Genomic DNA, 12,013 nt, shown 5'->3' on the forward strand with positions numbered 1-12,013 from the left:
TAAACATATTTCAAATAAGAAGAGGAACTTTCATACCAGGAGGGTACCATTTATAATCATTACCAGCTACAGTAATAAACCCCCTTGCAAAAAAACGGGCACCTATGGTTTTTGTATTTTATGTGCATGAAAGCTTACTTTCTTAGCTTCAATGCCTAAAAATCTCAAAAACCATAGGTGCTCTATTTTTTTGCAAGGGAGTTTATCAATTAATTAAAACTCCTGATTGATTAAATAAACAATTTACTACACATAATGTAGGTTCACAATAAAATATTACTAACAGAGGTATGTAACACTTGGTCTGATGCAGATCTAGTTTTAGTGGCATTTAAATATAAAAGTAATGCCGTGACTAAAGCTATGTCATAATTATCTTCAGAGTGAATGGAAACGAATGAAATTTCTTAAATGCAAGTAATATCCACTATTTTAAACTAATTTATCAAAACGGAATGTTGAATAGATCCACATATTTTGGCCTTTGAGTTCACGTTATTAATCGTTATTAATCAGTTTAAACGCTACTTTCATCAGTCTCTGCCTTGTTTTTCTATTACAATAGTTTGGGTCTAAGTAAAATAAAATAATAGCACCTACACTAGTCGTCATGGTTCATTGTAGCCTTGCGAACACTTCCAATGCCAGGTAGCAAAAAAAATGTTCATAATTCATCCAAATTCTCGTATCATAAGAAATCGTAACATAAAATGCTTACAAGAAATAATAAAGAGAAAATGTTATAAAACAAACAAGGTTTTACAATCAAACAAACAACTAACCTATAATACTGCAGAAACTGTTACAATAACTATATTAATAAATATGTAAAGTTTACGTACACAATAACTTCATTTAATTGATTATAACAGTTTAATAAAATCCAATTGACTAGCATCTACATAGTTTTATATCTTATTAGATAGGCTAAGCTCAAATACGATATTTTCTACTGAGTGAAAAACGGCCACGACACATTCAAAATGTAGTCATCCATCACTTGCCACCATAAAGATCTAATTATTTCGCGCAATCCAAGTCTTGTGGCATTTTTCCTTGTACGATTATTTTGAGCCTACATTAAACCTAATAATTATTATATGTATTTATATAAAAATAAAACAAATCATAACATTATTACGTACAATTACTTTAGCAATTATGGCTTAAAAATATGAAAATCTACATAATTTTTCAGGAGGTTCCGAATTTATGTTTAAACAAAGGAGACCAAGGGTAATTAAACTTTTAAACAGTTAAAATTAAATTCGGCTGTAAACTACACAGTATGCAAATAATAAATTTAATGTTATTATTGCTCTAATATTGGACTTTGGCCAGTATAAACTTGAAGAATTACCTAACTAGCCTAAGTTCTCAAAGCTATTCACGCATGCCTAAGTTACACTGCCAACTTAAAAAAAGGCACAGCAAAGATTGACAGACTACAGAAAATGGCTCAATGTATAAAATGTATACTTTAAAAGCTTATAATAAGAATAAAATGGCGGCTAAAGATATGTGAATATGTTTTATACATCGACTATAACTGAGCCACTTTGCATGTTAATGTATTAACTTGTGAAATCCGTATATGTTATTAGTATTACTTTTTTTAGCTTCCACTTTATAGTGCAACAATACTGGTTAGAATATCTCATAGACCGTCAATGAAAATAATACCTTGACTAAATCTGCATCAGACTCAGAATGCTATTTTTAGAAACAAGATTATACATACAAATTGCATTGTTAATATTAAACAGATAAAACATACAAATTCAATGCGGTCTAGCCACAAGTTGGTATAGATAAAGTAAGAAAGTAAATAAACTCCCACATAAAATCATGGACATAAAACATGCGTTAAAATTTTCCTAAAATGTTTGCGATATTAGCCTTTACAACTATTGTTATTAATCACCACACCTAAATGTTGTTAGAAAAGTATTGCCTCTAAATACTATGAAAAGATTTTTATTAAAACTACTTACATTTTTTCTATCACTATCAATAACACTGAAACCGATTACAAAACAGTCTGTTTGAAGAGATGAGAGAAAATTAGTGTTTAAGTACCGATGTGTTAATATATAAGTATGCTTGTTACAGTTTCATTACTCGTAAATAAAAATTAAGCAGGAACAATCTTACGAGAGAGCAACCAGAGACAATACAAAATAAGAGCCGTAACATTATTATTTGTGTGCAATAGTCAAGAGGTTATAACCAAAGTGCTAGAATTTCTAATAGAATACAAATTGATTAAGTCGAAGCTTCTAATAATTACGCACAACGAACAATTCAATTGGCATGAAAATTGTCGAGACAATCTAATTTATCAATATCCGAACCAATGGTAAGTTACATCTCAATTTAGTACTTAAATATGTAGTTTCGTTTTGATCTATTGCACAAACACATATTACGTGGGTATCACTATGATTATCTACTCGATTTATAATTTATTAAATTTTTACATTACATTCTACAAAGTTAAATACAACATTCAGAATGTTACATTAATATTACAAAATTCAATCGGTGCAAATGATTACAAAAGTCATCACTATCCACAATTGTAAATCAATGTAGGTAAACGAAAAGTTTATACATCATTAAATTTGATCGGTCCTATCACAATAATTCGTACAACAATAAAATGCGAACAGCATTCGTTTAGTAATAATTGGCAGTCCTAAGTCGCTACAGTCATCGAGGCGGTGGTCGCCGGCGCGCCCCCGTCCCGCTGGCCGCGCGCGCCGGTCCGGCCCGCACTAGAGTACACTCTACGCTTTACATCTATCACAATCGGGACTCGCGACACCGTCCGCTACGGGAAACCACGAAACTAGACACTACACGAGTACCGCGTGCCGATCGCGCGATACATCAACACTATAAAGTCGGAGTCCGGAGCCGGCCGGCCGGCGGTGCCCTGGGTCCTGGGGTGGGGTGCGTCATGTTCCGTGCGCGGCGCTCACTTGATGAGCTGCGCGGCGCTCTTGGAGCGGCGGAACATCTTCGCGCCCTTGTTGGGCGCGGGAAGCTCGTGCTAGTTGCTGCCGTTGGGCGCGCGCGCGGGCGCGGGCGAGGCGGCGGGCGGCGCGGGCCGGGCGCCCAGCGCCGCCGCCTCCTTGGCCCCGTCCGTGCCGTAGATCTTGCCTGCCTTCTTGGCCATCGACGCCAGCAGCTCCTGCGAGCACTTGTGCGCGGACCGCAGCGACAGTGCCCATTCTTTGAGCCCGATTTCGTCCTGTAACCAAACCATACGGAGTGCCTTAGCCAACCAAAACTGATACCAAGATGACCGAACAAAAAACAAAAGCGACGCGGAAGCCAAAGGAAGTTTAATCCCCAAGAGTGAATTTTAAAATTCAAGGGACCAAAATGACACCTACTACACTTCCCACTAATATTATAAATGCGAAAGTTTCTAACTCTGTTTGTTTGTTACTTCATCACGTCTAAACCGCTGAACAACTTTAGATGAAATTCGGTATACATTTATAGTTAGGGTTCCGGGGAAGGACATAGGATAGTTTTTATCCCGGAAAATTGCATAGTTCCCGCGGGATAGCGATAAACGAATTCCACGCGGATGGAGTCGCGGGCGACAGGCTGGTGTAAAATAATTACAACACTTACCGCATTAGTAAGCACGATCTTCGTATCATTCCTGGTCCGCAGCACAATGCACTGCTCGCCCTTGACAGACACGAAGTCCGAGGAGACCTCCTCGAGCGTGTCGAGCAGGATCATCTCCGGCTTGGCGCTGTTCTCCAGATGCAGCTCCAGGCGGTTAGGGTACAATTTCGCGTAGCGCGTCTGCCAAGCGCTGGCGAACGGGCCGCCCAACTTCTTTATGTAACCGTGTAGGATGCAGTCGGATTCTGAAATAGAACACAAGTAAACGCATTATAACTTTTTTCTACTCGCGTAGTAGGTACATACAATGTGCTACTAACGATATCGCTATCGGTAATCCAATGAGATGCATTGTGTGATCGCAACTTTGAAATTTAATTATGAAACGTTTCACAATGTTCTTTTTCGCACTGCAAAAGGCGGGAATTAAAATTTAAAAAAAAAACCGTTCTCTGGTATAATTATCTAATGGCCATTCTATTTTATTTAGCTACTTAATTATTATAATCGACTTTATAGATTAAATAAAATATGTATCTTTTTAGAAACAATTATTGAATAATGAATACTTACATAACGGACAATAAATGAATTTTACAGTTATTATTAAATATTAATATTTCAACATTATTTAATTTGGCTGTATGACCTAAAGTTCCCGGGTCCATTCTAAGGTTGTAATTAGTGAAAAAACAAAAGTTTCAAAATAGCGTGAATTTGTTTTGCTTTTGCACGAGTTCTTGAAAGTTGAAAAAAAATAAAAGAGTTAATCAATATTTAAACGACTTTTTATCTGTGAGAATGGGACTTTGGTGAATTAAGTGATGCAGCAATGTAGATGCCGCCAGAAATAAAACAGGCGGCAATGGAAGTGAGCAGTAATTTGCTAAGTACCTTAAAAAATCGAAGAATTCTTTTATTGTCGGTTATGTAAGTAAGATGTAAGTATTCATTATTTATTAATTGTTTATGTTTGAGCTCGTAGAAAAAGTTATGTATGCAACTATTCATAATCAGCCATTGAGACTATTTGAGACACTCGCGTATCTATTATGAAGGCACTCGTGTCTCAATGGCCCTTATTATGATACAGTTGCATAAAATACTATTGACGACCGGGTAGCTAAGTTGTTAGTAACGAAGCTAGCGGTTACGGGTTCGATCCCCGTGACGGTCAAATATTTGTATAATGAGTACAAATGTGTGTTGAGTCTTGGATGTTTGTATGTACTTAAGTATATATTTATCTATTATGCTTCGCTTAGTTTGGGGCTAGGTCGATTGGTGTAATTTGCCCCAAGGCCGCAAGGGTCCCAAGATATTATTATTATTAACTATAAAATCTGGACATTGAATCTGAAAATAGTAACATTATTTGTGAACAATTAAAGTTCTAGTAGTGGTTTGAAGTATCTTTTGTTTATTCCATGAATTTTAGTTTTATAAATTATGCAATAGCTTTTCTATTTTTATCAAATTTTATCAATAGACAAAAACAGGTAGGTACATTATGGAGTAGTCAAAAGTTTTATATCTTATACAATATATGGGCATCGGAAGTTTTGGGGCAAAATCGAGAGAATTCGTATATCAACTTAAACTCGGTCATCTTTTAATCTCTCCTAGACTAGTTAGTGTCTATTATTTATAGAATACGGATACATCTAATATCCTCTAATTCGAAGAATAAGACAGTGAAGAAGAACAAATTCACTAACAAAGCATATTATAGTATGATGGGTTGATGGGCTGGGTGGCCTCTGGTTATAGGTAGTCAGGTTTTACAATAACCTTCTCCCCCTTCCTACACAAAATCACGTGCATTTTTCGGGTACCTACTAGGTATCTGCGGCGACTGGCTAAAAGCCGGGCGGTTGTCGGGCGGGCGGCAAAATCGTTGCTTGGCAACGGCGTATCAAGGTCACGTTTTTCGATTTAGAAATCATACGTTCAACCTTGTGATATTCCGATTTTTTTTTCGACACCTTTTTGAGCTTCACGTGATTATTGGATAATCCCATATCAAAGAATTTTTTTGTTTATTCTTATTTCTAGGTCAATAAACTTTTTAGTGTAGCTTGTTGCCATGGTAACGTCTCCTGAGTCACCTATTAAAAGTATGATTTTATGGGGTACAAATCCACTAAAAGTTATGAGTTGTGACAGTTTACGGCAATTTCTTCATGGCTCTCTCTTAAGCATACTAATAAGTAGTATAAATTTCCAATATTTTTCTAACGGGTTACGGGACAAAATAACAACACTAAAATGTTGATTGACCCTTCTACTATCAATGTTTTTAGAAAAGTAAAAAATGGCAGTGATCATTTCATTAGTCTAGGAACAAATGTGAGTGTGAGTTCAGTCTACTGATGTACTCACTATGTTTTGTCCCGAAAATCTCGATATCTGATTATATTACCTATGGTCTATTCCTGAAATGAAGATACTAAAATGACAGTCTGAAATGTCAAAAGTAAAAATAATGTGGCCAGCATAAAAGGAACAGTGCTGCTCCATGATTTCGGTTTCGTAAATAACCGATAAAATGTATATTTTACGATAGCAAAAATAACATTATAGCATACATTATTCTACTTTCCATTTTGTAAATATAAATGCACAAAGTGATAAAATCTAAGAACAGGTAAAAATACAGTGTTCATCACTTAGTGCCAACGTTAAAAATAATACAGAGGGGCTACTACAAAACTAGAAAAACGAAGTTCGTATGGCACCGTCCCTTTCACTCGCGTATTGAATGAGATAAGCGTCAGCGGGACGGCAACATACGAAGTTCGGGTTTTGCATTTCGTAGTTAGGGCCAGCACGGCTACTACGAAGTTCGAAAGTCGAGGTCCGTGTCGTTCCGTCCTTCTGACGCTACTATTTAATGCGGGAGTGAGAGGGGCGTTGCGGTGCGAACTTTGATTTTCGGTTTCCGGAGTAGGCCCTCAGATATCACACAACCACAACGTCATTGTTCATGTTTTTCGTATTCAAGTGGTATTCAACCGATTTTCGTTACTTTACTCGTATTGTCATCGGATGTGATCAGTGCGTTTTCTCGTGTTATTGTTGCTGTTGACGTTATATGTTAAATTTGTTGAGATAGACTTTTTATTTGTTAATTTTGTTTGGTCGTGTTTTTGTTGAGTTTTGTTTGATTAAACATGGACTCTGAGCAGCCAAGTACTTCGTCGCATAGACGACACAGCGAAGAAATACTTTCGCCTCGGAAAAAACGGAAAAGTCAACCTCTTAACAAAGCCGAGAAGTGTATGGTTGTAAATACGTACAAATATGTATACACAGAGGCCAAAGAATGAAATTGAAACTTAAACATCAACATCTATAAAAGGTGAAATATCTCGAAAACGGTCGCATTTTTATTAGACCTATTTTACCTTTTTAGAATGTCCTAAGTGCCCTACATTTTAGTACATAACGGATCCGTTCATCTCTTAATATTTTACGACATACATACATAGGTACCTACAAAATCTTTCGGTGATAACCGGTTGCGGCACATCACTATTTATGAGACGCAAAAAACAGGTAACACATGAAACGTCATTTTAGTATCTCGAATTATGGGACAGATCATACATTCAATGAATCAGTTAAATTTGAAAAATATTACCTTTTTCATCGGCATCAAACTTCTGCTTCTGTTTAGACTTCTTCTTGGACTCAAGTTTATCCGCCTCCTGATTGATAGTCTCGAAAACAGTCTCTGCAACCTCAGACTGCCATCTCTCCGATATAACCAGTGGGAAGTCTTTGTACTGCATTTGGTCTGATTCGGTAAGCTGAAATGTTTGTAATAAAACCCATGACTCATCCACCATTCAAGGAAAACAGCGTACCTTACAGGTGAGCATTATCAAAAAGATGAATTCACACTAAATAAGATTTAGAGCATATATATCCGCATGGTTAGGTTCTTCCTTTTTTTGATAAATTTCCGTTTGATCCAAGCGAATGGCATGCCTTTCTTTGCCTTTATGATTTACAATTAGAATTATTTCAAAAATGTATATGAAAACTGCATTACTATATTACATACTTTAGAAAACTTAAAGCAGTTCATACAGTTTGTATTATCCCTGAAATTTAATATTTTATGCTACCTTAATCCCTTTGGTATCTTCTTCATCGAAGCTGCCGATGTCAAATGCATCGGCCGCGTTAACTTCACCGCGTGGAGGGATGAGGGGCGGCGTATACTTTTGGTGGTACACCTGCTGCCAATCGATGCCCGCGAAAAACATGTGCTCTTTCACTTCATCGGCGCTGGAAGGATAAACTTATAATTACATTGATCGTTAACGCGAGGGAACAATTCCCGACATGCGATATTAAAACATACATCTCATGGGAACTACATCGTAAATCGCTGAAGGCTCTTCCATAAATGCTTTTTTGTTACACGTTTACAGATATTATTAGACATAGACACCAATATCAATCTTATTTCTCTGTTCGTCGGCAACCTGGACATTATTACTTCAATATTTAATTTTTTTGAGAACACGCGACCTTAATGTAATAAGGAAAACACGACGAACATAAAAATACGTCAATTGTTGCATTCATATTACTTCATACAGGAATAATGAGTAGTTTATATTCATGGCACATCACGTCTCTTTTTATACAACCTCGGATTCCGCAAGCCCATAGGATGGTATTGTAAACATCGCACCGTACACAATATAAATAGAAATATTAATAGATGAACTGACTGTTAATTTTAGGGCAAGTAAGTAAGTTAAATGCATTCAGTTTATCTGTTAATCAAGTTCCTGATACCAATTACAGACAAAAGGGGATAGTAAAGCTACCAGCTACCAAGGTGAAGTAAAGCACGAAAACGGACACCGGCGCCCTACAAGCCACCACCGAGACCACTCACCCCCGCCCCTTGCAGCCGAGACGCTTGTTGATGTCTCTCTGTAGGAGCCCCTCCAACAAACTCTTGAGACTCGGACTGAACGATTCCGGCAGCTCCACGTTCTGGAAGACGTTGTAATTCTATTGCAGACATGATTCCATCGTTACTATTGTTGAATGTTGACACTTAATTATAGTTTCTTACGAGCTATAGGGAGTGTATTAATGTGTACCATGTACCATTATGCAGTTAAATTAATCGTACAAAGTTGGAATTTCTGTCAATTATTTATAGTGAAACATTCCAAGCAAGCTTGGACTGAAAGCAAGGTTTTTATATTCAATTTCATGTGCAGTAGGTAAAACTTCATTGGTCGACAAATTGAATAAGAAAAATAATCTTTGCTTTTACTTGAATAGAGGGCATAGGGTAGTGGGCATTGTGAATTTATATGGATATTTACCATTGTGAGCGTCATCCTGTCAATCTCATGTTTGTCTTTAGTCTTGTGCTGGCGGAAAGGTGAGTGGCCCTTCAACAATTTGTAAAGCATGCAGCCGAAGCTGAACCAGTCAGCCGAAGAGTCGTAGCCTGTGCCTTTGGAAAGCACTTCCGGAGCCATATAGCCGTGGGTGCCCCTGTTAACAATGAAAGTTTAGATTACAGTTGTGAGTTAGCTCATTCATTTTATTGACGTCCTAGGTGTACGCAAACTTTTATTTTGTAAGTTTGTCATGTGCTCAGCTCATGTGCTTGATAATTTTACAAGTTGCAAAGCCGGTTGCTTAATAAAAAAAAAAGAAATTGTAAGAATTCCCAAACGTTTACTAAAATGCTAATTATATATATATTAATATTATTATTATTATTAATGCTAATTATATTCTTCCCAGTAACATGTATTATTGAAGTAATATATTTCTTAAAGTTGTTTTTTGAAAAGCCGAAAACATCGTGTACTCATCCATAATTCAGTTGGATTTATATATCTACCAGTCAAAGGGGTCTAGCTAAAGTTACATGATTTACAATAGCTGTAAAACGCTAAGATCGCTAGACGAACTATCTACTTATGCAAATCGAATTATTTGTTTAAGTTACTTACACGCTGGCATGCGGCTTCTTCTTAGAGAAATCGCAAGCAAGGCCGAGATCAGATATCCGTACATGTCCGTGCTCGTCTAACAATATGTTCGCTGGCTTCAGATCTCTGTACACTATGTGACGTTTGTGCATGTGGTCCAAACCTTTACATCAAAAACAAAGGTGGTAAGTTACATTCGTTTTGCAAAATGTACTGATACAAGTAAGTAGAGAACGACGGAATACCTAATATTACTTCAGCGGCGTAAAACTTCATCTCGGCTTCATTGAAAACACCGTGCTGCGACAAGTGATAGTGTAGGTCACCTCCGTTCATGAGATCCAGGATAAAGCAAAGTTTGTCGGGCGTGTGGAAAGCATACGTCATGCATACAATAAAAGGACAATCCACCTGAAATAGTAAGGTCATGAATACGCGTAAGTATTGTTATTTTCCTTACCACGAAATAACAATTCTATGTAGGTAGGTACTCGTACTTATAATTGCAAAACACTATATAATACTTCCTTTTGAAAAGATTGAAACAGTGTAAACCGCACTTAAAATCCATTCAGAGGATTCAGAATATCCGACAAACGTACAGACAGATGCCGGGGAAGGATTATGTTTTGTGCTAAGTCGGGAGATTTAGCTCCGAGACTGTAGCCAAGTACTGACGAGGAAACATATTTGAAGTGATTGAATGAAGTATATTTATGTACAGTCGAAGAAATTGAATTACGTACCAGGGTGGAACCTTTTCGCTGTAAATATCAAGTTGACATTACAATACAATACAATGACTCTTTATGGAACACCACAATATACTTAAGCAACAAAGGCATATAGAGAAAATCCATAAATATGCTAAGTAATCATTGTGAAATTGATTGTGAAAGGGTTCCAACTTGGTATGCGAATGCGATTCAATTTTTCGACAGCACATGTAAGGTAAAACTCCCTCTATAAGTGGTAGGCAGTACCGCTGCAGAAGTTTTACGAATCTTGAGTTTTAATTTGAAGTCTGTTTGAGGTTTTAAAGGCTCTAACCTAACCTACCAACTTACTCACTGTATGCAACGCAACCTGCATTAATTAATTTGGTCGGTAATCCTCTTCAAATTTCAGACATTGATTTTTGGTGCTTATTTTGTTTTTCTTTGGTTGGTATGGTAATATATAAATATAAAGCCTGGTTGTAATTTTATTTGTTTCCCGTCCGAACTATGCTGTCCTCATTGTAAGGCTCTGTCGGATTATCAAGTAGGTACATTACCGCCATAATCGAAGTAGGTAGTAATGCGTTTTAATTAAGAAATAAAAAACAGGAGTTGAACGATTATTTACTCTAAGCGTAATTTGCACTAACGCAGCACCAGAATGTCATGACATGAAAATTAAAACTCAAACAAAGAAAGTCAACAAAGATCATTTTGTTAATTGGTTTGAAATTAGGGACAAAACATAATCGACGTAAACGCGGCGCGAGGCCGGTGCTAAGTTTAGTTCACAATGCAAATAGAATTAACCGCATTATACCAATGAATTACCGAAATGCCGTTGTATTATGGGAAGCGGAAATATTTAATCGTGCATTGCGATGGATGCATTCCCTTTGTGTAGGTGGCCGGTGGGCAGTCGCGTGTGGAACGGGAACAATCGAGTGGATCGGCGATTCTGATGCATTACACTGCACGCCAAATAGCATTACACTTCGACACGACTATTCTAATATTGTTTTAAACTTTATGTTAGGACCGGCACTGGCACCGACTTGTTAAATGTAATCACCTCTAAAACACGACTCAAAGCTCATCATGCTGCTCCTCATGTTTTTCTTCTTAGTTGCATGCTAATGTGAAATGTGTGTAATGACATAGGTATGCATGAAATTAATAGCATGTTTATCTAAATAACACCAGCCATGGTCTTTAATTCAAGAAATAATGAGTAATATTAAGGGCCTGTTTCACCACTTGTCGACTAACTTTAAGTAACGGATATCAGTGATGCCGTCTCTGTTCGTTATGTCCAAATAAACAAAGATGGCATTACTTTTATCTGACACTTAAAGTTAGTCGACAAGTGGTGAATCAGACCCTAAGGAGTTGTTTCACCATCCATTGATTAGTGTTAACTGACGGTTAAATGTGATGCCGTCTCCGTCTATTCGAACAAAACAAATAGAGACGACATCACATTTAACCGTCAGTTAACACAAATCAATGGATGGTGAAACAGCCCCTAAGTGTTTTAAAAAGACATACGTCAGAAAATTTTATAACAAAAAATTTAACCGACTACAAAAACCATGAAAATAATTATCTACCAGTCTGAAGTCGGTGCCTCAGCACGAGCCAGCAAGTGTGAACCTATAGTCGTCT

The 12,013-nt window shown here is 37.0% G+C and overlaps 1 protein-coding gene across 2 annotated transcripts in view; it reads right to left on the minus strand.

The window, feature by feature from the left end:
* Positions 1-226: 226 nt before the first annotated feature.
* The window catches only part of Gprk1 (G protein-coupled receptor kinase 1), a 68,210-nt gene continuing 56,423 nt past the window's right edge, over positions 227-12,013 (minus strand). The window contains exons 9-16 of one of the 2 annotated variants that reach the window (XM_074100694.1): positions 9,875-10,040; positions 9,651-9,792; positions 9,009-9,183; positions 8,567-8,667; positions 7,782-7,944; positions 7,292-7,460; positions 3,649-3,893; positions 227-3,256 (exon numbers count right to left, since the gene is read on the minus strand). In XM_074100694.1, the coding sequence (XP_073956795.1) occupies positions 3,056-3,256; positions 3,649-3,893; positions 7,292-7,460; positions 7,782-7,944; positions 8,567-8,667; positions 9,009-9,183; positions 9,651-9,792; positions 9,875-10,040 (1,362 nt within the window). In that variant the 3' untranslated portion in view covers positions 227-3,055. Of the gene's footprint in view, positions 3,257-3,648; positions 3,894-7,291; positions 7,461-7,781; positions 7,945-8,566; positions 8,686-9,008; positions 9,184-9,650; positions 9,793-9,874; positions 10,041-12,013 lie in introns of both variants that reach the window. The other variant, XM_074100693.1, reaches the window with a different exon arrangement.

Source organism: Choristoneura fumiferana, chromosome 17, assembly GCF_025370935.1.
Source record: "Choristoneura fumiferana chromosome 17, NRCan_CFum_1, whole genome shotgun sequence".
Taxonomy (NCBI): domain Eukaryota; kingdom Metazoa; phylum Arthropoda; class Insecta; order Lepidoptera; family Tortricidae; genus Choristoneura; species Choristoneura fumiferana.